At 44.4% G+C, this 25,574-nt stretch overlaps 3 protein-coding genes across 6 annotated transcripts in view; 2 read left to right on the plus strand and 1 right to left on the minus strand.

Annotated features, from left to right (window-relative positions):
- LOC144088053 (BAR/IMD domain-containing adapter protein 2-like) overlaps positions 1-2,417 on the plus strand; it is a 50,242-nt gene extending 47,825 nt beyond the window's left edge. For both annotated transcript variants that reach the window (XM_077618254.1, XM_077618252.1), the window contains one exon: positions 220-2,417. Coding sequence is in view for 1 of the 2 variants with exons in the window: in XM_077618252.1 (XP_077474378.1) it covers positions 220-289 (70 nt within the window). In the remaining variant the exon portion in view is untranslated. The remainder of the gene's footprint in view (positions 1-219) is intronic.
- Positions 2,418-4,188: 1,771 nt separating this feature from the next.
- On the minus strand, positions 4,189-21,470 carry aatka (apoptosis-associated tyrosine kinase a). Of its 2 annotated transcripts, XM_077619625.1 has the most exons (14): positions 20,951-21,470; positions 15,759-15,892; positions 14,466-14,613; positions 11,219-11,298; positions 10,965-11,083; positions 10,763-10,850; positions 9,784-9,917; positions 9,066-9,150; positions 8,867-8,988; positions 8,642-8,791; positions 5,616-8,562; positions 5,373-5,544; positions 5,141-5,299; positions 4,189-4,483 (listed from the first exon to the last, which is right to left on the minus strand). In XM_077619625.1, the coding sequence occupies exons 1-14, from the start codon at positions 21,030-21,032 to the stop codon at positions 4,410-4,412; spliced, it is 4,494 nt and encodes a 1,497-aa protein (XP_077475751.1). In that variant the 5' UTR covers positions 21,033-21,470; the 3' UTR covers positions 4,189-4,409. The 2 variants fall into 2 exon arrangements, with proteins under 2 accessions (XP_077475751.1, XP_077475752.1); XM_077619626.1 differs by lacking the exons at positions 14,466-14,613; positions 15,759-15,892; positions 20,951-21,470 and adding an exon at positions 11,950-12,180.
- A 99-nt stretch (positions 21,471-21,569) lies between these two features.
- On the plus strand, positions 21,570-25,304 carry tspan10 (tetraspanin 10). 2 transcript variants are annotated; one of them, XM_077619439.1, is made up of 4 exons: positions 21,570-21,643; positions 22,294-22,525; positions 23,460-24,025; positions 24,805-25,304. In XM_077619439.1, the coding sequence occupies exons 2-4, from the start codon at positions 22,316-22,318 to the stop codon at positions 25,091-25,093; spliced, it is 1,065 nt and encodes a 354-aa protein (XP_077475565.1). In that variant the 5' UTR covers positions 21,570-21,643; positions 22,294-22,315; the 3' UTR covers positions 25,094-25,304. The 2 variants fall into 2 exon arrangements, with proteins under 2 accessions (XP_077475565.1, XP_077475563.1); XM_077619437.1 differs by having other exon boundaries at positions 21,618-22,525.
- The last annotated feature ends 270 nt before the right edge of the window (positions 25,305-25,574 follow it).

The following is a 25,574-nucleotide window of genomic DNA, read 5'->3' on the forward strand; positions in this document are numbered from 1 at the left end:
TTCGCACCGGTTTTAGACTTGTTCTTCTCAATCCTGCATGCTAGTTGATTTGATTTTTGATTGGAGCGTGTCGTTGCTCCGTGCTTGCAAGGCGCGTAGAACGCTCGGGAGGTCACGCGGTGGTTTAGTGGCGAATAGCTCGGCTTGAAAAATGTCCAATTTTTTTAAATTAATTGTCGCTATTTCTTGCCCTCCCCCACCCCTTTGCTCTCCCCACAGTGAGCGCTCTTTGGATGCCTACCTCCGGCCCACCTTCAACGACGATCGATCTGCCACCATCTTCTACTGAAGGCGCAGTGACACTTTTCGGCCGCTAGAGAGCACGGTTGTGTCGTTTTTATATTTTGTTGAGGGGAGGCGTAAATGAGGAAAGGCCAAATTTGAATGAGTTGTTGCTTTACTTACTTTTTTTTTCTACCTTAACTTTAGCCGTTAGTTTAATGACTAAAAAAGACAAATATAATTTTAAACATTAAAATCAATATTTAGAGCAATGTGATGCCAATAATCAATTGACTAGCCATTACAGGGATATTGATTACAGCTCTTAAAAAGTTGACAATTTCGACCTACTGACTATTTTTATTTGTTAAAAAATAATGTATTTTTAAGCATTATTTTATATCATTTTTTCATAATTATACATTTATAAATTGATACAATGATTACTGCCCCAAGTAACACTCTAAAGTTGATTTTTCTTTATTGTTTAACTCATTTCATGCCATTGATGGCCATAGACGTCCAAAAACTGGCTTTAAATGCTGATTTTTCAGTGCCATTTTGCCCTGCAATCCAAACATTGGACATCTAGCGCCGTTAATGAATTAATGAGTTACCCGTAAGGGTTAAAAAAAAAGTTTGAAAATCATAACATGCATGAAAAGCATTATTTTTTTGTCATTATATTGAGTAATATGACTTTATTCTTGTAAGACTGATTATTTTTTATATCAAGACATAGGAACGAAATGTACTGAGTCCAATTAATGAATTAAGATTATACTTAAATTGCAATAGTTTAGTGGATAGTCCAGATTATTGTGGGAATTGTGCCTTCCACTTTATTATTATTTTTAAATATTGTTTTTTGCTTCTTCTTCTTCAGTTTGACCGAGATATGACTTTACAATAACGCTCCTTTTCTCTTTTTTTCATGTCAATGTCTAATAGAAAAATGAGGTGACCTTCTAGTGCATACATTAGGGCAGTGGTGTCCAAACTGCGGCCCGTGGGCCAACTCTGGTCCTCTGGCCATATTTTTGGGGGCCCCTTAGCAATTGCAGGGTGTCCAAACTGCGGCCCACGGGCCAACTCTGGTCCTCTGGCCATATTTTTGGGGGGCCCTTAGCAATTGCACGGTGTCCAAACTCCGGCCTGCGGGCCAACTCTGGTACTCTGGCCATATTTTTGGGTGCCCCTTAGCAATTGCAATGGTGTCCAAACTCCGGCCCGCGGGCCAAATCTGGTCCGCTGGCCATATTTTTGGGGGCCCCTTAGCAATTGCAGTGGTGTCCAAACTCCGGCCCGCGGGTCAACTCTGGTCCTCTGGCCATATTTTGGGGGGCCCCTTAGCAATTGCTAAAAATATCCTTGAATATGACCCGTACAAGAAGCTTCAATTCAACCTGTATTGCACTTTTCACTTTTTAACAAACTTAAATTAGCTGACAATTTGTTGATACAAAAGTAGAAAAGTGTAGATTTTAATATAATTCGCTTTATTCTCCCAAGTTTGTTTCTGTAGTGTAAATATTATTATGTATATATTTTGGAATATCCTTATAATTTCTGATTATTTTGTAACTCATTCACGTCCATTGACAATACTCAGTGAACCATCGCTGCCGTCCCTCCCAGTCAAAGTGAATTGGACGTCTAAAGGTCAGATTTGAAAAACGATCACTTTTGACTGATTTTGATCCTTTATTTAACAAGTAAAAGTTGACTTTAGCATCGTTTTGCTTTATTTTTTTCTATGGGGGCCTCAGAGAAAAAGTTTGGACACCCCTGCCTTTGAAAATTCCTTTTATCGTTGACATTCTTCTTAGCTTTAAGGGAGTGGTACTAGTTTATCTGATAAGACGCAGTATTAATATAGATTTTGCTCGTTCTCAGTATTAGCTTTTTGGGAAATGTGAAGCAGAAAACCAAGAAAAAAAATAGGAATCCAAATATCCGATTGGACGAAAGAGGCCGTGAGAAAGTGCTTTATGCTGAGGGCTTTATCAATCATGCTTTTATTTTCATTTGGGAAGGCAGTTTCCACTACATTGCTTGTTTATTTTTCCTTTTTTTTTTACTTTTATATAGATTTCAATTTCTTCATTTCCTCCCTTTTTTTGTTGGGTTTGTATGATGCACATTCTGTACAGAAAACATAAATTATCCAAATAAATCCCTGTGGACACACGTTACGTTGCTATTCTTCTTTTCCCAGATCACCACTCGTTAAAGGACTAAAACGGCATTTGACGAGGAATAATCGGAGCCAAAATGGAGGAGGAAGTATTTCTGTGTATTTGTACAACGGCGGCGAGTGATTGGGCGAAAACCCGCCTCTTTCCAGACAACATTAACCGATGAAATGAGAACTTTTGCACCAGCAGCTGCTACCTATGAACGCAACATTCGTACGACATTTGTCACATTTTGAAGGTCTCGCCCGTTTCAGCACGACGTAACGAGACTCGAACGTAGAAAAGAAGACACGGATGACAAACTGTACATTGAGGACACGGCTCCGCTGAAGAAAATGTCCCTTTGGCGTTCTATCTTTGCCGGTGAAGGATATGGAAGGCATACTGAACATCATCTACGCAGCTTATTGGGTATCAAAAGTCTACACACCCTTGTTGAAATGCCATTGTTGGTCCAAATCTATTTTTAAACCCTCTTAATGGCGTTGAAAGAGGCCGTCAAGGTCAGGCAAGTGAAGCTAAATGTTAAAAAAATCATTTAAAATGTTTAATCATGTCAGCAGGAAGTGAACTGGAACTTCAAGTGGCCCGAAAATGTCCTAAAATCAACAGGAAGTGACCCGTAAATAGCCCAAAGTCAACAGGAAGTGACCTGTAAATTGCCCAAAGTCAACAGGAAGTTACTCGACCATCAGAGCTAAGCATCCCTTCTATTTCTTTATTTTATTCATATTTTTTCCGTTTTAAATTTTGTTTATTGATGATCAAAAAGAAAAAACAAGTAAATACTTCATATAAAAATATATACTACATGAATTATTAGGACTGGAAATCACAGATGTTTACCGGGTTGTGTTAATTATATATTTTAATATGACTAAAAATGGTCTTTTGTCCTGTAGAAGCTTATTACCAATTATTTTTTTAAAAATCTGAGCCAAACATAGGTGCTACTCAAAATATGGGATCTCATGTCCTAGTTGGGTCTTACGGCAAAATACCCTGAAAGCGTCCAATCACGTCTGATCTCGGAAGCTAAGGTAAGCTAAGCTAACCTGGTAAGTACTTGGATGGGAGACTGCCTTGGAATACCAGTTGCTGTAAGAGCTTATGTTAGCAAGGGGAATTAGCTCAAATGCTAGAGACAATGGACTGCTAAGGTGGCCCATTGGTCTTAGTGGTTAGTGTGTCGGTCTTGCAGCCTCACAGCTCTGGTGGCGTGGGTTCAAGACTCGGCCTGGAAATACCAGGTGCTGTAAGTTCATACAGAAAACGGTATTGCCAGGCCGGGATTGAACCCACGCCCCCCAGAGATGTCAGGCTGCGAGGGTGACGCACTAACCACCACGCTGCTCGCTTTACAGTCAGTAAACAGTGCAACATAAGATCTTACAATACCTGGAATCCCCAGACCGTCTCCCATCCAAGTACTAACCAGGTTAGCTTAGCTTAGCTTAGCTTCCGAGGTCAGACGTGATTGGGCGTTTTCAGGGTAGTATGCCGTAAGCCCAACCAAGATATGAGATCCGATCTTTTGAGTAGGACCTATAATTTTAGCCAATCCAAATTTAGTGCACATTTTTCATTGAGTTTTGCCCGCAAATATGTACTTTATCCCATAATATGATATTCCAACTAGGTGTGTAGACTTTTGATATCCACTGGTGGAAATGTCTAACAATTTCCCTCACTAAAAAAATGCTTCGTTTTCAAGCACAATGAAGAAACCTTTGAAAACATGAAGCAGAAGAGCAGCCAATGAGAGAAGCCGTTTTGAATCCCGTTTAATACAAATGAGCTTGGACGACAACATGAATAGGCTAACGGATTAAATTTGGCATAAACTTGGAAACCGTAGGTGGTCAGCAGCAAATCTTCTGCCAATCATCACTTGGGGGGGACAGGCGGGGGTCTCACGACAGTCCCAAAGAGGGTCCCCACCGACAGTCGGCTTTTCCAGACAAACGCTGTAAAACGTTACCTGCGCAGTCATGTTTCTTTTGTGTGTGAACAAACAAGTTCAGCGGCGTCCTCGACGTCTTTTCGACTGTTTTCAGTCTTTCCTGTTGCCAAAGAAAGAAACATTGTTGAATTTCCAGAGATTTGGTAAATGCAAAAATGGCTAAGATAGTATCGCAGGCCTTTATAATAGCAGGGGATGCCAAGTCTGGTCCTGGAGAGCCCCGATCCGGTCTGTTTGCCAGGTCTCCCCCCATCAACACACCTGAACCAAATCATCGGGATCGTTATCAAGCTTCTGGATAGCTTGCTGATCAATTGATCATTTGATTCAGGTGTGCTAGAGGAGGAAGATATGGAAAACAGACTGGATCAGGACTCTCCAGGACCGGACTTGGCCACCCCTCCTTGATAGCTAGCATGCTAGCAGACGACAAAAGCTGTTGGAGATATTTTCGTAGAGACGAACTTGGATCGAATTTTATTAGAAATACTTTTCTGTCACTATTTTGGATGGATTTGTGCTATAAAAAATGTTCAAATGCGTGAAAAATATGGTTATTTTACGGTGACTGTCATATTTCATGAAATAAACTCATAAGGAAACAGATAAAGTCTCATTTTCCTTTTTTAATGACCAATTACATTTTGGAAAAATGGAAGATTTATCTCCCATTTCTATTTAAACAAAAATGGAAATTGCCTCTTTTTTTTTTTTACTTTTTACCAATTTAGAGGTAAAAATTAATACTGATACACACCTGTCGTTGCGGTGGTGTCCGACACTTGCGTGATGGAGAATCTGGAGACCATAAACCGGTTCCGTGCCCCAGATTTGGACGCCTCGGGACTGTTTGAAGGAGAATCGGGTGCTGAACTTTGGCTTTCTTCTAAGGCTGGTCCATCCTCTTGCTCAAAGCCTGATGGAAAGTAGCAAACCGTTATCCGGAATCGATGGAAAGTCAGGAAAACGTCTGCAACGGAATGTCCTACCTCGTTCTGTCTCGTCTCCATCGGTTTCCTCGGAATCTCCCCACGACTCTCCACCTTCAAGTTTGTCGGCCACATTGGTGTTTTGGTTCCTTTCGACGTCGGTTGCGTCCTTCTCGCCGGACGCCTCCTCCTCGGAGAAGCTGCAGTCGGCCAGTTCTCCGGTGGGACTCTCCTGTAATTCAGAAAAGAAGACAATGGCATCCTGAACACCCTCAAACCCTCAAATGGATTGTGCGCGTCTACCTGGTCAAAGAGGAAAACGGTGACGTCGTCGAAGAAGGACACGGCCTTTTTCTTTCTCTCCAACTCCTCGCAGAAGGACCGAGTGAGAAGCGTCGGCGTCTTGAGGAGCCCGCGGAGATGGCGCGTCCCGTTGCCGTCGCTCACCACCACCACCACCGGCACGTCGGGCGAATCTTCGTCGCTGCCCTCGGCGGATTCCTCCTCCCGGATGCTGTAGGTGCGCAACTCTTCGTCGGACTCGCTGTCGTCCGAGTCGTCCTCGTCTTCCGCCTCCTCCAACGGCGCCCTGACGTCCTCGCCGCAGAGCTCCAGAAGCGAGGAGGCGGACGACACTTCGGCGGCGCCGTTTGAAGCTTCGCAAGAGCCGTCCTGGGAGTCGGATTCCTCGGCGTCGATGTCCCGGAAGTCGTCTTGGTTGATCCCGATTGGCTTGATCCCGACCGGCTTGGTTCGGTCTGGCGACGTTTCCGCCGGATTGAATTCCGGCAGGTCGTCGTCGTCCTCCGCCGACGTATCGTTAGCTTCGCTCTCTTTGCTTTCGTCGTCTTTGTAGTCCGAAACTGTGGAGTCGCTGTGAAAAATCTGAACGCCGCAACAGTCTTCGGAGTTGTCTCTTCCGTCGCAGCAGTTCTTCGAGGCATCCCGACTGACGGACGACGGTTCCGGATCGGCGGAGGAGCCCAGCTCCTCCTGGTCTTCCGTCTCCAACGCCAGATCGTCGAAATTAGGGCCCGCCTCTTTGGTCAGGCATCCTCCCATCTGCACTGGGAACGGCGACAACACGGACCACCCGGGTGTGGAAAGACGACGTGGAGGAGACTCTGGTTCGAAGTGGCAACTTTCGGTGCTTCTCGTTTCGATCGGGTTTCTGGAGAAGCTCAGTTTCCCGGCGTACGAGTCTCGTTTGGTCGGTCCGCCAAAGAATGTCCCCGTTTCCTCCCGTGGGCTTTTGTCATTTTCGGTATCGTAGTCGGAAAAATATGCCGAGTCTCGGTAAGTTCTTTTGTCCGCCGTGTCCTTCAAGCGGGACTCTGAAGCGCTAGCCAGGTTTTGTGGCGTTGCCACTTGCAGGACGAGTCTGTTTCCACCCGTTCGGGTTCCGACGAGCTCTTTGAAGGTGAACTCCGGAGAGCCGTTATTTTCCGTGTCGTAACCGCTGTCCAGGGATTTGGGTTGGGTCGGAGGGTTGAAGGATTCCGGGCTGAAAGCTTGGTCGCAGGTGCTTGCCACCGAAGACGAAAGGTTGACCGTGTCCACCGTGTCGGGGGTTCCCGCAAAGTTTTTCAGCGGACTTAGCTCTTCCTCCCGAATGTCCGCGTAGTCCAGGTTGAAGTCGGTAAAAATGCTGGATGTTATATCGTTAAAGTCATCGTCCTCTTCGCTGTAGTCTCCGAGTTCCACCAGGACTTGGTTTCGGATTCCAATTCCACTCGCTGACTCCCTGCTACGGTCGATAGGGGGATACGTTAGCATGGCGTCGCTAACGGAAGAAACTTCGGGTGCGGCGGCCTCCCAAACGTTAGCCCGGCGCTTTTCCAGTATGGCTTGATTCCAAGCGCAAGATTCCTTAAAAGATGGAGGCTTGGTGTAGGTCGGATCCGGTATGGCCTTGGGCTTCGAATACAATCTTTCTCCTCGAAGGAAAAATTGCTCGGCGTCTTCGGCGCCGACGCGATTAGCCGAGCTTGTTTTCTCCAGGCCGACGTCGGCGTCTGGGTGACACAATTGAATGTACGATCCCAGTCGATCCAGTTTGCTGGCATCGTTGCAAGCTTCTTCTTTGCAAGTCCTGGAACTGCGAAAGGTTTTGGTGGTGTCCTTGGTGAGAGACCACATTTCCATCGTATTGCAGTGCACATTGTAGTCAAAGTCCAGATAATTCTCTCTCTTGTCTCTCTTCCCGTTTCCAAAGTGCAGGACGTTGTTGTTGGCAGAACGATTCAAGGACCAGTTTGTGACCTCTTCCAGTCCGGACTCTGTTTCGACATCAATGCTGACGTGGTCTACGACGGGTGGAGTCTTCCCAGTGGCGTCGCTGCGGCCGTCATCGGTGTCACCGCATTCGAGGTAGGCATCGCACGAGACCAATCCTGGGCCGATTCCTGCTTGCGACGGACGAGGCGGAGTTCCCGACGGTGTGCTGGAATTTTCCCGTTCCGACAGACCGCCGGGGCTGCGCGCCTGTCCGAATGGCGGATCCATGGTTAGCTGCGCGCCGGGACTGGAGTCTGAATCGTACATGGTTGATGGGGCGGGGTTTGCGGTGGACCAGTAGGCGTTCGGGTGGACTCGGCTTTGACTTTCGGGAGACAACCCGAGGTTGGCGGGCGGCGGCGCCGGACTGAAATCCCCGACGTCGCTGTCAAAGTTACCATTATGCTCGGACGGGTCTTCGATCCGGATGTAGTACTCGCCGCCGACGGAAGGACTGCGAGCGCTCAACACGGGAACCACCGCCGGGCGATGGGCCTCGTCGCCGGACGGGGACGTCTCGCTCCCGCGTTCGCCGGCGTTGCTGGAGTAGTAGATGTCTTGGTAGTGAGGGTTGACTTGGCCCAGCGGGCCGCTGGTGGAGGCGGAGCAATAGGGCCGCTCGGCTCGCGCCTGCTCCCACTTGTACTCGAAGTTGAGCCCGCGGCTCGTCTCCGTCACGGTCAGCAAGTCGTCCCCGGCGTCCGTGTGGAAGTTGTCGGAGAAGTGCTCCAGCAGGGGGAAGGAGGACGAGGCCGTCGGCTCCGCCCCCTGGCCGCGGGCCGGGGTGAGGACCGGGGGCGCCGGGTGGGCGGGGCTGCCGAGCAAATTGGGTTTCAGGGCGTTCCAGCGCTCTTCGAAATCCTCTTCGGCGTCGCTCGAGCCTTTGGCGCACAGGTACGTGAGCAGGAGGTGGACTTCCTCGCCGCTGGGTCTCAGGTCGGGTTGCAGCCAGCAGAACTGCATGACCTCGTACCTGCGGGGGTTGAGAAAACGGCGTCCTGACTCGGACCCGGTTCCATTTGGGGCGTAAATACACCAACGGTTTAGCTCACCAGCGCTCGCCGAGGGGGAACCGAAGCTGCGGTTGGCCCAGTTTAAGCTGCTGTTCCCGCACGGCGTACGTCAGAACCTGTCGGTCCGAGTACTGTCCGTACGGCTGCTGACCCAGCTCCAACAGCTCCCACAGAGTCACCCCAAACGACCTGCGACGGTTCCGAACGGATGCCGAGGTCAGCGCGTGGGTGGCGGTGGTGGCAAAATCCACTTATCTCACTCACCAGATGTTGCTGGTTTTGGTCTGGTCGACCACCAGCAGGTTTCCGTGGACCTCATCTACGAGCTCAGGTGCGATCCAGCGCAGCGGCACCCGGATCTGGTCTTGCGTGAAGTAGTAGTCCTCCTGCACGGAGGATAGGATGGTTGAGGCTAAGATGCTAGGCTAACGGAGCGACGAGAGTGGCCGGAACGGGCGCAAACCTTGAACAGGGTGTGGGAAAGGCCGTAGTCGCCGATTTTTACGGACATTTCGGATGTGAGCAGGCAGTTCCGCAGGGCCAGGTCGCTGTTAAGAGATTTTTTAAAAGTTTTTCAGGCGCTTGTTGAGGACCTTCAGCTGTCCAATCCATTTTGACTGGGAGGCCTGCTAGCAATCATGTTTAGCTCTTTCAGTGGAACTAAAACATTTGCGTTCACATTTGTTTTCTGTTTTCATTCTGTTTTTCCAGATTGCTATTTTATTCATTTTCTGTACCTTTTATACTTGGGGGTGCTGGAGCCTATCCCAGCCAACTTTGGGCTCTGTGAGCCAATCGCAGATTTTATTCCTTAATGATGATAATCATTCATTAATATTAAAAACACAGATATGCTAAAAAAGTGGCCCACTTCACCCAAAATGAATAAGAATGCTTATTGATTTTTTTTTAATGAGCAATAATGTATTTAATAATGCTGGATTGCCAAAAATGTTGATGATTTAATAATCCCGTTGATCTCACCTGCAACTCCATCGCACGGGCCCCGAAATGAAGGGAGTGGTCGCCCCCGGCAACAAAATCACTGATGCTGGAGTGATGAGGACTACTCAGGCAGCACCAGGATGTTGTTGCAGGGAGACGCCAGCAGGGGGGAAGTGCGTTTGTGAACAAGTGGCTGTGGGAGCAAAAGGAGAAATCCAGGCACCTTATTGGCTTACCCGTGGACGAAGTTGTTCTTGTGCAGGTGTAAAAGCCCCGAAGCGATGTCACACGCCATCCGCTGGAGGATGAGTGGCTCGGGGGTGTCGGAGTCCGACAGTCGGCAACTGCAGACGTAGCTTTTCAGGTCACCCTGGGAGGACAAAATTCAAAAAATGTATTGATTTTACATCATATGGCCATTTTGGTTGATTGACATTCTCTCAATAAAGGATTGTTTTTAAATCACCCTGTTAGCATTCTCTGAAAAATTGATTGTTTTTACACCAAATAGTCATTTTGGCCCATTCCCATTCCTTACAAAATGAATTGTTTTTACAACATAGTCATTTTGGCCTATTACAATTATTCTTTTTAAATCAGTCATTTTTGGCCTATTGCCATTATCTCCTAAATTAATTGTTTTTACGCTATATAGTAATTTTTGCCTGTTAGCATTCTCTGAAAAATGAATTGGTTTTACACAACATAGTCATTTTGGCCTATTAGCATTCTTAAAAAAACTTTTTTAAATCACATTCATTTTGCCCTATTGCCATTCTCTAAAAATAAATAGTTTTTACACCATATAGACATTTTGGCCTTTTAGCATTGTGTCAAAAATAAATTGTTTTTACATCCTATAGTCACTTTGGCCTATTGCTATTCACAAAAAATACTTTTTTTTTTTTTTTTACACCATATAGACATTTTGACCTATTAGCATTGTGTCAAAAATAAATTGTTTTTACATCTTATAATCACTTTGGCCTATTACCGGTCTCTCAAAAACAAATAGTTTTGATATCATAGACATTTTAGCCTACTACCTTTCTTTAAAAAATCAATAGTTTTCACATCAGTCATTTTGACCTATTAGCATTCTCTTTTACTCTCGCCGTCAAAAGGCGCTCCTTCCATGGTAGCGCAAAACCTGTCCACGGCAAACATATTTATAGGCAATTGACATTGGATGAGAAGATGAAAGTAGTTCCTTACCAGAGGGCAAAACTCCATGACCAGCAGATAAGGAGTGACCTCGGAGCACTGGGCCAAGCACTGCAGGAGAGCGGGATGCTGCAAAGTCCTGAAAACGGATTCGGCGTCAATTTATCCACGTTCAAGCGCACCACGTCAGGTGAATTAAAAAAAAAAATCCCATTTCTCTTTTATTTTCTAACATTCTTTCCCTTGTACTGACCGATACGGCTGGACCTCCTCCAGGAATTGCATCTGGTCCTGGACACTGGCGCTGGCCTTCAGTTCTTTGACCACCACCTGGGTGGTGCTGAGACCCAAGTTGACCTCCCCCAGCAACACCTGGCAGGTTCACGCACACAGAAAATGGAAGTTAGTAGAAAGTCCTATTGTTGTTGTGATTTGGTGAGACGAAAGAAAAGAAAAATGCTACTTAAATGCATCTTTGTTTTGGGACAATGGGAAGGTGAGTTTTACCTTTCCGAACCAGCCGTGGCCAATCTCCTTGAGATAGAGTAAACTATGGCGGCCAAGGTCTGACGATTTGAGAAGCTGGACTGGAACGAGAGAGAAAAATGTCATTAATGTCTACCGATAAACTCCAAAATTGGGGATTCTTAAAAACGAATTTTATGCGCTTGTTTTTCAAGGTAAAAAGTGAATCCATAATATCTGGATTTGGATGCATTTGGATATTGAATAATTCCTAAATAGAATTGTCATGAAACAAAAGCCAAAACGTGCCGCCAACGACTTCATGTAACCTATTAATATTGATCCAGATAACTTTAGGGGCGTCCGCCTCACAGTTCTGGGGTCCTGGGTTCAAATCCAGGTCATGTCCACCTTTGTGGGCCTGCGTGGGTTTCCTCCGGGTACTCCGGTTTCCTCCCTCATTCCAAAAACATGCATGCTAGGCTGATTGGACACTCTAAATTACCCCTAGATACGAGCGAATGGTTGTTTGTCTACTTGTGCCCTGTGATTGGCTGGCCACCAATTCAGAGTGTCCCCCACCTCTGGCCCGAAGTCAACTGGGATAGGCTCCAGCACCCCCTCGACCCTAAAGTAGTTCAGAAAATGAGATGAGATGAAATAACTTTCGCCTAAAGAGCACAAAAAACCTGAGTCAAACGATGAAGAGTGCGACTTATAGTTCAGAAAATACAGAAATTGCGCAATGAGAGCGATTTAAATCCAAAGTTTACCTCGCCAGATCCTCATATTCTCCCAGCGACGGACTGACAGCGTGTCCGAGCATCGAGCCCCGCTCGGGAGCGTGAGAAGAGGCGGCCCCCTCTCTAAACCCCGGGCCTCTCGGCATGGTGCGCCCGTGAGAAAAACGGGACCCCGCTAGCCCCGGCGCAGCTGAACAAGCGCGAATCCCGCTTCGGAGCTTCTCCAGCTGTCACGCCGACGTCGCCGCCATCTGACGCGCCGGCTCTGGGCGGCGGCTCCAAGACCAGCGTCCGCGAGTGACGTAAAAACGCCCCGCCCCACCCGGCCACGCCCCGTCCCCTTCGCGACCCCGCCCCCGGGCATTCCTCGGGGACAAAAACATCTCTGTGAGACGCAGAAAAGAGCACTGTGGGCCTTATCGCCCGCATTTTGGGTCACGGCGCGCATCGCCACCCTGGTCACAGACCGTCCTGTGTCCGGGCCCGATAACAACGGCCCCCCCACCCGTCGGCCAATCGGCAGACGTTCCCGCCCGGGCCTTATTGCCCGGCCGCTGTCCGCCCCGCCTAAATGGACCCCATTGTGGTGGTCGCCGGCCGGCGGTCTCCTGGTACCCCTGCGCGCCCGCACACAAGGCCCATTGAGGCGACGGAACGCCGGGCCGAGCTTGTCACGGCCGTAACAATTCCACGCTTCTCCTCAAATATGAAGACAAATTATGGAGTGGGGGGATTTCATCCAAATAAGGAATGTGCGCGTCCTACTCGCGGCATTCCCAGAGAGGGAGGGACGACGGTCGTAGCGGTCCGGTTGGCCGTGCGACGGAAAAATTGACAAACTTCTTACGAAAAAAATTGGGTATTTCTAAAGTATTTTCAAAGTATTGACTCATTTGTGGGCGGCCCGGTGGACGAGTGGTTAGCGCGTCGGCCTTGCTTTGGGAGACCTGGGTTCAAATCCAGGTCGGACCACCAGTGTGGAGTTTGCATGTTCTCCCCAGGCCTGCGTGGGTTTTCTCCGGGTACTCCAGTTCACTCCCACATTCCAAAGACATGCATGGTAGGCTGATTGGACACTCTAAATGGCCCCTAGGTATGAGTTTGAGCATGAATGGTTGTTTGTCTCCTTGTGCCCTGCGATTGGCTGGCCACCAATTCGGGGTGTCCCCCGCCTCTGGCCCAAAGTCAGCTGGGATAGGCTCCAGCACCCCCCGTAGCCCTAGTGAGGATAAAGCGATTCAGAAATTCAGAGGAGTTTTGATTCAGACGTAGCACTGCTGAAGGCGTAGGTTTGAAATGCACGGCCCGCCACTGGTATTTTCTGTACCGAAGGGAACCTCGTTAACTCTTGATGTGCGCAACATGCAAAAAAAATATGCGAACAAAATGAGGACAAGGCATCGAGGGAGTAGCAGAAGAAGAAAATCAAGTCTGTCAAGTGTGATGCTAACTAACGTCATAGACATTAAATTAGACAGCAAGAATTGTGTAAAGAATGCAGAGTGGGGTTTGGGTTAGATTCCTTCCCACGACAAGTGCACTTGCGGGCATTCAACAAATTTCCAGCGAACAAGTTGACAATGGACCTATAGTTGGACTAAATTATCAAATGTGCAATTTTAAGTTTAAGTGAATTACTAGCGTGTGAATGGGTATCTTTCAGTTTCGGTTAAAACACTCAATGAAACATTGTACGATATTAAACTGCAATGATAGCCTTGTGTCATCCAATTAATAAAATTATAAATTGTGCTGTTGTTCTGTCATATAATTTGGTGATAAGAACGATGTAGTGAATAAAGATCGGGGATAATATACGTTTTATGTCACAATTTGTTGGAAATTTTGCCGCCTAAATATTGTCATGTTTGTGATTTCTCTTTGTGTTTGCACTGAAAATATGTCAATATGGCGCCTAAACCATTTCAACTGGGAGGGCCGGCAATGAATTGATCGTTGTAAATGTCAGCCAATAAGTTGATTTAGTAAATCATTTGACTAAATTACTTAATTTCCCTTTTGTGTTAGCATTGCGACAAAACGAAGTAAAAATTAAAACTATTTTAAAAGAAATGTTTACTGGTTAGATCGATTTGTTTTCAGTGTGCGCTTATCTCACATTGATTCATTTTTTCTTGCCACTTATCCTCACAAGGGTCGCGGGGGTGCTGGAGCCTATTCCAGCCGAGAATGGGGAGTAAGCAGGGGACATTATAAATTAGTTGTCAGCCAATCACAGGGCCCATTGAGACAACCAACCACGCATACTTGGGGACAGTTTAGCATATTATTAGCCTAGCATGCATATTATTGGAATGTGGGAGGAAAATGGAGTACCCGGAGAAAACCCACGCAGGCACGGGGACGACATGCAAACTACCAGGATTGAACCCTCGATTCCCCAACTGTATTCAAAGTACATCCCAAGAAAATTCGACAACAAAAATGCTCCTTCTGGCGAAATATTCGGCGATGTTTTTTTTCGGAGAGGATAAAGAATATACGCCAGTGAGTTTGGTGATTATGTCTGCACGGGGGTCTCTTACTGGATCTACCAGGCTGCTTGGAGACGGGTAGGGAGACCTCGGTGAGGGGCAGGATGTACACTTCGGGTCCATTGTGGGAAGAAGGCGAGAGCTCCGCCTGGTACTCCTCGCCCTCGCCCTCGCCATCGCCATCGGCGTTGTCCAACTCCTGCAACGCACACACGGAGCATTAGTCATGCGCCCCCGCCGGCGAGAGACAATGGCGCCACTGTGAGAGGGCGTTCCGATGCCCACCTACCATAAGTCATGTCATGTGAGCTCGCTATATTGTGCGTTGGCGCTCATTAGCGCGCACAAGTGCTTCTTGTGCGCTCTCCCGTCAGCACTTTTTTGGCACAAAATGGCGACTGTGACAGTTCCATAAAGAATAGTAACACCACTTTGTTTATGTTCCTTTCGTTCATTGGGAATGAGTGTCATCGGCCTCGGGTTAAGGAAATTAAATGTGGGGCGGTCATATTCATTTTATGCTTTTTTCTGGGATATAATGATGTGTTATTATTGGAGATTTTGTCAGATTTGCGCTATTTTTAGGCAAATTTGAGTTTTTGTAAAAGTAGCTGCTAGTCGTTTGCAAAATGAATCACTGGATTTGCTTTAAATTCAATTCATTTGCATTTAATCTTTGACCATGGATTGCTATTAAATATTTAACAAAGTCCAATGACTTCTGATAGTTAACTTGATTAAAGTGACGATGAGGGAGGTCCAATCCATTTCAACTGGGAGGCCTGGCAGCCGTCGTTAAATCCCGGTAATGTTCGTATTTCCATTTAGAGGTACGGTCTTCCCTCGATTGTCGCGACTTCACTTATCGCGAATTCACTTCTTTGCCATTTTTTTCTGCTATTTTTTTTTTTTTTATGTAAGTTCATAAAAATGTGAACATTAACCGCGATATTCGAGGGATGACTGTATTCACTTAGTTATAAAAGTAAAAACCGTGATTGACCGGGGGATACTCATTGAATGATGACTCCAATGCACACTGCAATGTCAATTCAATCAACAACACTATGTAGTACTTTGCATTTCTGCCCACTAGAGAGCGCCAAAGTCACCTTTCTCTGTTACTTTATTATCTGCGGACGTGATGCAGTTCCAAAATTTCTTAACTGTACTGACATTTCTAAATGAGTCATTTGTTCATGAATATTTTTTAAGAAAAATAACACTCAATGTTCTATTTTTTTTAAAGCCTGGTGTTCTAAGGTGGATCATATGGACTTGAACTGTCATGAATTTCACCCAGCAAATGGTCTTTTCTTCTGGGTATGGATTGGTCCAGCTCACCTTGAAGCCGACGTCGCCCTTCTTGCAGCAGAGGCAGGCCAGCATGAGGAAGACGAAGGCGAAGAGGCCGGAGAAGGAGACCAGCACCACGGCCAGGGAGGACGGCCATGACAGCTCGCTGAGCGGAGCTCCATCTGCACAAACGTCAACAACAGACACATCAAGGTCATTCTTCTCATTTTCCAACCACTTTTACTATTAACCCTTGCCCAAATCAGCCTATCCCTTTCGGTCACGCATGTCGGGAGACATATACTCCCATATAAGCCACCCCGCGTATATGTTGCACCCTTAAAATTGCCTTAAAATCGCTGAATTTTGACCATTTCCCTCGTATAAGCCGCCACCTGGTTCACAATTTTCACCTCTATATTCATGGTTTTAAAAGGGAGTCCAAATGTGTTACTTTGAAGGGAAAATCTTAAGAAAAATCATCACAAGTGGTATTTCTGAGATACTGTAAAAATAAAAAGCACATTATTAGGTCCAATATAAGGAATTCATTTATCCAGTAGTGGTTGTTTTCTGACTGCAAAACAGAAAATAACCAACAAATAGTAAATCTTACTTTGCCGACATCTAACGGTGGAAAAAGATTATAGCAAGTCTTGTGCGCATATAAGCCGTACCCTTGATTCAGTTATCATTTTTTGTTTTGTCACAAATACGGCTTATATGCGAGGAAATAGCAAGATTGGTGAATCCGTGAAGCCTTTTGGGGATATTACGAGAGCAGTTGACAGTGTCTCGTGTTAGCGGGGAGGAAGGCCTCTGGAGATACATAACGCCGTATCGATTCCGCTCCAAATGATAATGCTTTCCAATGAGTTAGTGGCTCATTAAGAGACGCTTGCGGCGACCATTGCCGATTTTTTTTACTTCATCGTTATCCAGAATATTCCAAAAGTCACTTTTAATGTCCTCTTTTGTCTCATAGATTAACGTTTATAAGCTACGAATGACCTTGTACACACCGCAAGCTATTTGAGCATTTCATCGGGATTGAAAATTTCACCGCGGGCGAGCCTCGCAGTTCTGGGATCGTGGGTTTGATTCCAGGTCGATTCCTCACTGTGTGGAATTTGCATGTTCTACCTGGGATTTCTTGGGTTTTCTCTGGGGACTCCAGTTTCATCCCACATCCCAAAAACATGGATGCTAGGCTAACTATATGATGAATCGATTACTAATATCATGGAAGACTGCATGGTTGCAAAATCTGCTTCACATTTAGGGTAGCACTGTGCTGTGTGTATGTGTGTGCATGTGTGTGTGTGTGCATGTGTGTGTGGGCACTGAGCCACAACACGTTGCCATGGTAACAATCTTCCCAGCCCGAATGGATATTAGTTTAATTGGCTTTTGCGGAGCGCTAGGACGATGCTACTCTTCTTTTGGCTCGGAATTTTTATTTTTTGGATCAAAAGATCTATGAAAGAAGACCTATTGGTTTGTATTTATTCAATAAAAAATGATGGATTTCACATTCTTGCATTTGTACGTTGGGAGTGCAGGGTGCAAAATTTGCCAGCCCATTTTTGCCAATTCCAAACAATGTTATTTTTTCATCCACTTTTTGGGAGGAAAACAATACATTTAAAATAATAATAATAATAATAATAGTATGCATTCCCCAAACAACAAATAGATTGCGATATGATGCCTTTTATGACAGGACAGCTATTTTTTTCTCTAGAATACTATTAATAGTACTGAGAGAAGGCTCCTTTTAAGTACTTTTTTAGTTCTTCTCTTTGTTTTGATTAAGTCGTCGTCATTTTTGGATTCTTCCTTTAATAATTCACTTGCAAATCTCCGTTCAATGACTTCATAATGCAGAAAAGTTCATGTTAAATAAATAATAATAAAGAACTAACCCAAGTTAAAGTTGATTTTTTTTTTGGTACGCAATTTTTTAAATGATCAGAAACCAAGGAAGGACATTATACATTAAAGTAATTGTAAAATACAGTACAGCAGACAAAATAGGCACCTGTTAATTTAACATTGGCTTTTTGGGATAACTTAAAAACTAGAAAACATTACATAACAAGCTGTTTGCGGTAAGAGGGTGGAAAAAAAGACATAAGTCGCACTGAAGTATAAGCAAAAAAGTACCACAAAAAAAGTGTGACTTATAGTCAGTGGAATATGGTAATTGTAATTTTTTAGAAAAATGGTGAGGCATGAGCAGCCTCAATGTGCCTCCAGTGAAGCAACGTCACCTAAAAATAAAGATGAGGCTGCCTCGTTGTTTGCTGGGATCAACGCAAGGATGACAAGAAAATACAGAAATACGGAAAGGGCGCTGACGAAGCAGAAAAAGCGTCCCTGAACGTGCCTTGCCTCGGAGGGCAGTGCTGCGGGGGCAAAACAATCCCCTCCATCTGTCTCATTTCCAGCAACGATGCTACTCAACGTTAGCGAAGCCTTTCATTAGCTCTTTTGGGCCCAGATCAAAGTTGGCAATAGTTTTATTTCTGGAGGACTTTTTTTGGCGGGGGGATTGGGGCAGGAGTTGTTTTGGTTGACTATTTTGACTAGATTTTATCCAATCGAGTACCCTGCGTGCCTTTTTTTAAACGACATTTTTTTCAGAGAACAAGTTCAATGGCTAGAAAACGTCTAATGTTATTCTCCAATACATTAAATGTTTGTTATCCCACTAAAAATGGATTAACCTAAATACTTAGGGCTGCAGCTACCGATATTTAGGTTGTCGATGAATCGATTTTTAATTGATTGACTGAAGTCAGGGGTGTCCAAACTTTCACAAAAAGTCTAAAATTGCAAGGGTCAACTTAAAATGCTATTACGGTAATGCCTTGACATACGAGTGCCCCAACATACAATTTTTTTTTTGATTTAATCTTGTCTCTCAAGGTATTACTGTACTTTTTTTGTGAAAAAGACGGTTCAGACTCAGGTCACCAAAAATACATGTAAAAAATGATTAAATGTCAAAATGTATGAACACATTGGCTGCCATTAAGGATGATAGAGGTCCAATTCATTTCGGCACGGGGGGCTGGCTCCCTGTCAAATGCTGGAAATAAAGCACTAGCTTTAAAAAAAAAAAAAAAAAAAGAAAAACATGACACAGCCTTGAAAATCAAAATCGTCACCCTGCTTACCGTTTTTCATGGGCGACTCGCTCCCCCAGAGGAGGGCTTACGTAACATAGTGCTTGTTGTTTTTGTACATGCGGACATAAATAATCAAACAGTCAAGACTCGCTGTTCACGTTTCAACGGCATTTTGTCATGACCCCCGCCCTCCCCCCACCCCCTTCGAGTTCCCAACCCCGGGAGCTCTCCCTGGTTCTGAAACAGCGGCAGGCAGGTGCTGACTCTGGGACGGATGACAGCTTATGTAAGCACATGCGGTGTCATTGTGGGGTTTTTTTTCTTTCTTCAATGTGCACAGGTAAGGCACACATTGTTATGAGGCAGAGAAATACATCGTGGGTATCAACAGAATAAAATGGCTGGGAAGATAATGGAAAAAAATTGGGGTATCCGTATGTATACATGTGTGTGTATGTATGTATGTATGTATGTATGTATGTATGTATGTATATATATATATATATATATATATATATATATATATGTATATGTGTGTATATATATGTGTATATATATATGTGTGTGTATATATATATATGTGTGTGTATATATATATGTGTATATATATATATATATATATATATATATATATATATATATATATGTGTGTATATGTGTATATGTATATACGTATATGTATATATATATATATATATGTATACATACATATATATATATACATACATACATATATGTAGATATATGTATGTATGTATATATATGTATGTATGTATATATGTATGTATATATACATGTATGTATGTGTATATATATAATGTGTATATATGTATATGTGTATATATGTATATATTTCATGCAACACACATTTATTTATTTATTACCTATTTATTTATGTCTAAAATGTATTTTCCTATATCTGTATTCTCACCCTCTGGCTACTGTGACAAATGAAATTTCCCGAATATGGGATGAATAAAGTTATCTAATCTAATCTAAAGTGGATACTGTCTTTTTGTTCCTGTCCGGAATACGAAGATTTCGCCAACGTTAGCGGTGTAGCTTTAGCTTAAAGTACTGCTTATTCATTTTTCCGTGTGTGAGCCGATCTAAAATTTGAATCGGCAGTGACACTGATTCAAATATTGAATTGAATATTAAATATTGAGTGTCAAAATCGACTCGTGCGGGAAAAGTCATTCCTTTTACACATCTTTTCTCATGCGTTAGTAGCATAAGTATGCTTTATTTAGATAGCACCTTGTACATAGCTTCACTGTGACAAATAATATAATTAAAGTCAATTTTACATCCAGATTTATGAACCACAAAAATCGTCAATCACCAATGTACTACTTTCCAACTGTTTTTTTGGGGGGGGTTGTTTTTTTATTCTTTTTTGTACTGCATATTTATATTATTGGTATTATATCTTCCTGAAATAATACAAATGTACACTAATAAAGAGCGTCAACATTTGTGAAAGTGAGCACTACTCATTGCTGTCATGTAATGTTGCTGTTTAGTGATTGGCTGTTTTTTTTCCTCGTGTGTCCTGTCGCCGTGATTGCGCATGAGTGCCACCTGCTGTGTTTTTTTCTAGCTCTCATTCCCAGGTGTTGTGATTGTCATCAACCCCTGTCTGTGTAGTTCAACCCCAGGCCTTTGTGCGTCCATACTGTAACAGTGTAACCATTAATTATCTCTGCCAGCCCTCCCAGTTAAAAAAAAATGAATGCTTGTCACAGCCTATGAGTTCATGCACATAGTTTATCAGCCCCGATTATTTATTTATGTAATTATTTATTTATTTATTCTCTCCCATCACATATTTTTGGGGCGTACGAGTCCGAGTCACCCGATTTTGAGAATATCCCGATACCGAGTCTCCATCCGATATCGACAAAATGCATAAAGTAGGATTAGAAAAAGTACGCCTAAATGTTGTCTTTTACCAAAATTTGACGTCCACCCACGTCTTGACCAAAAATAGTCCCATTGAACCCGGGTCAGGCATCGAACCCCGATCTTCGAACTACAAGACTAAAGTGCGACCCACTACCCCACGGTGACGCTCGAACGAAACGGTGACGTTTGTGGTCTTACCTGTGTCAAAGTGGGAGCTGAAGGCAAAACTGGGGTTGAAAAATGCTGACGACATGACAGTCACGTGCAGGGCAAAGAGCATCCTCCCCCCGCGGAGATGCTAAATATTCTTTCGAAAAATGTCCAGAATGGTGGTTAAAATAAAAAATGAACCGGATTGGGGTTCCAGCTTCTTTGGGGGGGATGCGAGGAAGGATTTTCTCCCTTAGAGATGTGGAAGTAGACGTGGACGCTCATATTGGCGTCGGCACATCTGTATGGTTCACCGGAGTCCTTCTCCCCCCTCGTCGCTTCCCTCACGTTTTACGGCGCACCTGGTCGTCAATGTGATCTCCTGAACAGCAAGCGCATCTCATTGTAAAGAAATCCCCCCCGAATTAAAGTCGTTTCCCTCTTATTTTCCCCCGTAATAACGCGCCCGGACTGTGTTCATTTAAAAAATAACAACAATGTAATTAAAAAATGACCACCGCGGCTGGTTTGCTTGGCAGCGGAACGTCCTGCGCCAGTGTCAAGTTAGCGCTGCTCCGCGACTCCATTGGTTAAGCTTTTCAAAATAAAAGAGTAGCCGGGAGCACGTGGGGAAATTGCTTTTATTTTGGCTTCGGAGAGTCGTGTGGCTGTACGGGTGGCTTTTTGAGTGAGAGGAGAGCTGGCTGGCGCAGCTTTTTGCTGGAGGAATCCTGCTTGCGGGTGGTGTTCTCGTGGGATTTGTTTTCGTGGGCCATGCGGAAGTCAGCGCGTCCCGGGTGGCATAGCTGGCAAATTGTGGTGTTGTCGTGACGCAAAACGCCGTTGCAAAATACTTTGGGATAAATATATGATTTGTAGGAGTGCAATACTTTGCAAGTACAATTCAGAATGCAACTTATTTCCTAACTTGTTTGTTTTGCTCTCTAAAAAATGGAAGTTTTTACATTGAGCACACAGACAACTTTGGCGTATTATTACTTAGAACACTCAAAGTCAACAACTTTAAAAAATAATAATAATACAGGCTTTTTGCGCCTTTAACTCACAATATACTCTTTTTTGTTGCTAAAATGATACTATATGATAGAAGACCTACATTTCAATTTAAGTGCACATTTGATAAACATAAATAACATAAAATATTCTAGTGTTTGTACATAAGTGGTCGTGTGGGGGCCTCGAGAGTTTTTATTAGCCTCTGCTACTCAGAATTCCAGAAATAATTTGTTCAAGTTCACCTTTATTATGAAGAATAACAGGCTAATTGGTGTCCAACCTCTGTTCAAAGTCAGATGTTCTGCTGTTAATGAAACACAAACACTCTGTGTAAAAGTGTCTAATCCCCCCACTGTGACTCTCACATGATGAAGAAATCTGGGCAGCCAACGAAGCATGACGACAGCGCCGGGCCTCACGTGTTCCGCCGCAACTCATTCCGTGCACGCCTCGCTTCTTTCTTTCGGACCGGCAGAAGAAAAAAACAGCCGTGGAGGATTGTCGCACAAAATGAGGAGATATTTGGCGGGCGGAATTCTGGCTCGGCTTTGGCCTTGGAAGGGGAACAATGGCAGACCTAATGAGACAAGCCCTCTTATACCAAAGGTAAAAGGTCACGGGAATTTTGGTCTTGGGGAAACTTGGAGTGTTTGCCGTTTACGGTTCAGACGTTGAGGGTCGGCAGCGATGAAACGATCGATTATCGATTGAATCGACAACCGCGTTGATAGTCGAGTCCTTGTTTAGAAACGTTGAGCTCAAAATTGTCCAATCTTTTTTGAAGCCTTTCAGGAGCAAATGTTTTCGGATTTAGTTTTCTTTCTGTTTTGAAAACTGTAAAATACAGAAATTATCAACATCCAAAAAGTTCAATCTTTTCCATTTTTTATATTGATGTTTTTAATAATAACAAAAGGGAGTAAATGCTACTGTTTTTTCATTTCATTTTCTGAACCACTATCCTCACGGGGGTGCTGGAGCCTATTCCAGCTGACTTCGGATTAGAGGCAGGGCACGAAGAGACAACAACCAATCATAGCTAGGAGCAATTGAAACTGTCCAATCAGCCTACCATGCATCTTTATGGAATGTGGGAGGAAACCGGAGTACACGGAGAAAACCCACACAAAACATGCAAACTCCACACAGGTGGACCGACCTGGATTTGAACCCATGACCCCCACTGTGAGGCCGACGCACTAACCACTCAACCACCGGGCCACCCTAAATTCTACTGTTTATTAATTTAATCAATAAAAGGAAGAAAAAAAACATACGATATTCCATTTTTTTATTTATTCATTTTCTGAAATGGTTATCCTCACTAGGGTCGCGGGGGGTGCTGGAGCCTATCCCAGCCAACTACGGGCACCATGAATCGGTGGCCAGCCAATCGCAGAGGACAAGGAGAAAAAGAACAACCAATCATAGCTAGGGGCAATTTCGAGCGTCTGACCAGCTAGCTTAGCTAGCTTAGCTCCTCTATAGAAAAGTACACTACGACGAAACATGAATATTCTTTTATTCTGCATGACGTCAGGGGGACGCGGAACTGGACGGGACCACCGAGCTCCATCGAGTGGACGCAAGCGTGGAACGCCGTCCCGGACTGAAAACGACGCGATCAGGCCGCGGTTCCTCTTTTACGGGTTACTTCCTCAAGTACATCCTGGTTCTCAGCAACCTGACCTTCTCCGTCCTGGGCCTGCTTCTCCTGGCCTTGGGCTTCTGGGGCCTGGTCAGCAAAGAGTCCTTCGCTCGGGAGAAAATCGGAAGCATCGGCACCGACCCCATGTTGGCGTTGGCCGCCCTGGGCCTACTGCTGGCCACCCTGTGCCTGACGGGTTGCGTGGGCGCCTTGCGGGAGAATTCCTTCCTGCTGAAGATGTTCTCGGGAATCCTGCTGGCGCTCGTGGTGGTCCAGATTTTGGCCGTGGTCTTGGCGTACAATATGCAAGGGCAGATCGGGAACGCGCTGCGGTCGGCCATGTTGACCGCCATGGTCCGCTACCAGGACGACTTGGACCTGAGGTTCATCACCGATGAGATCCAGTCCAACATGCAGTGCTGTGGGGCGGATACTTATCGGGACTGGGAGGTCAACATGTAAGTTTTGCGTGGAAGGAGGCGGAGTCAAAGTACCAGTGTCACTATTTCTGTCAACTAGGGCCCTGTAATTAATCAACTCATTGATTGTTGAATTAATCAACGACTATTTTGATAGTTGACGATAGGTTAATTGGATTTTTTTGTTGGGCAAAAAAAAAATTTGGCCTGTAAATAGCAAATGTTCTGTTTTTAAATGTTCCAGTTAATCTATTTTTACATAACAGAACATATAAAAAGGAAGAATGATAAATATGGGTTGATTCCTTCCATATTTTGCAGTATTTAGCTTTACTTGTTGATGTTTTTTAATAAAAAGGTAAATAAATAGTAAATATTATCTTATGAAACTAGTGTTTTTTAGTTTTCCATAACAAATAACAACAAATAATCCCCCTTTTTTGTATTAAAAATGCTACTTCATAGCTTATGGGGTCAAAGGTCAATATTTAATATAATTTATCTTTCTCATTGGGGATGGCATAATTTTTTTATTTAAATTCCATTTCAGTTTTAATTATTTTATTTATTTGACATTTTCTGGAAAAAACAACAGCAACAAAAATATATTCATTCCTGTATTTCTTTAAATAAATAAATAAATCATTATTTTCTGCATACCCAGATCTCTGAAATGAGGACTATGGATTTTTAAAATGTATTCATTTGTTTTAGATATAAGCATTAAGTAAATTTTAGGAGCGAGAATTATGAAGTCAAAGCGTATGATTTGCACACAAAATATTATAACAATAATTGCTCGAACCCTTATTGTGCAGATACTACAACTGCTCGGCTCCGGGGGTTCTGGCCTGCGGCGTGCCGGCGACGTGCTGCGTCGACCCGCTGGAGAACGGCACCCTGTGGAACTCCCAGTGCGGCCTGGGCGCCCAAACGCTGGACGAGTTCAGCGCCCAGAGCGTCATCTTCCTCGGGGGGTGCTTGGGCCACATCTCGCGCTGGTTGGAGCAGCACGAGGTCTCCATCGGGACCGTGCTTATGGTACTACTGGTAGTGCAGATCCTGACCGTCTTCGCCGCCACGGGACTCCGACAGAGGATTCGCTGACGCAAGGTTTGCACGTAGCGGCGTGTGGATTGGAATCGCGTGTTGAAATTGAAGACATTGGCTAACGTTGGCGGTGCGAGACGTCCAATACGTCTGAACTGGGAAGGGTCGCAGCCATAAAGGACTCTATTCATGGGGAACGTGGAAAGATAACTAGAATGTATCCTGCAGCAAAAGATTGAACTTATTAAAAATACAAATAAAAAAGGTTAAATATCAATAACTGTGTTTGCTAGAATGCTTTTTTTAAATGGAAAAATTGTATAGTGCTTCCATAATAGCTAATTTTACCGTCTGTTGTTTTTAGGTTGTACATTTTTCATACTGTTATCTATAGGTAACCGGTTTCATAGTGGTAACTACCATAATGTCGAGCGTGCTGACCGCTGAGCTAATGAAGTCTGGTTAAAGCCAGTGTTATGGTAAGTCCAAGTGGTAAAACGTCATAGTATTAAAATCACCAATAAAAAAGTGAATAACT

The sequence above is a fragment of the Stigmatopora argus genome, chromosome 14, assembly GCF_051989625.1.
Source record: "Stigmatopora argus isolate UIUO_Sarg chromosome 14, RoL_Sarg_1.0, whole genome shotgun sequence".
Lineage (NCBI taxonomy): Eukaryota > Metazoa > Chordata > Actinopteri > Syngnathiformes > Syngnathidae > Stigmatopora > Stigmatopora argus.

Bases quoted from the DNA above. Each gene is read 5' to 3' on its own strand.
- aatka (XM_077619625.1), bottom strand. From the start codon at position 21,032: ATGCTCTTTGCCCTGCACGTGACTGTCATGTCGTCAGCATTTTTCAAC. The intron at 14,614-15,758 runs GTGAGCTGGACC...TGTGCGTTGCAG, and splicing joins AGGGCGACGTCGGCTTCAAG to GAGTTGGACAACGCCGATGG. The intron at 10,851-10,964 runs GTCAGTACAAGG...ATCCGTTTTCAG, and splicing joins GAGGAGGTCCAGCCGTATCG to GACTTTGCAGCATCCCGCTC.
- tspan10 (XM_077619439.1), top strand. From the start codon at position 22,316: ATGACGACAGCGCCGGGCCTCACGTGTTCCGCCGCAACTCATTCCGTG. The intron at 22,526-23,459 runs GTAAAAGGTCAC...GCATGACGTCAG, and splicing joins CAAGCCCTCTTATACCAAAG to GGGGACGCGGAACTGGACGG. The intron at 24,026-24,804 runs GTAAGTTTTGCG...CTTATTGTGCAG, and splicing joins CGGGACTGGGAGGTCAACAT to ATACTACAACTGCTCGGCTC.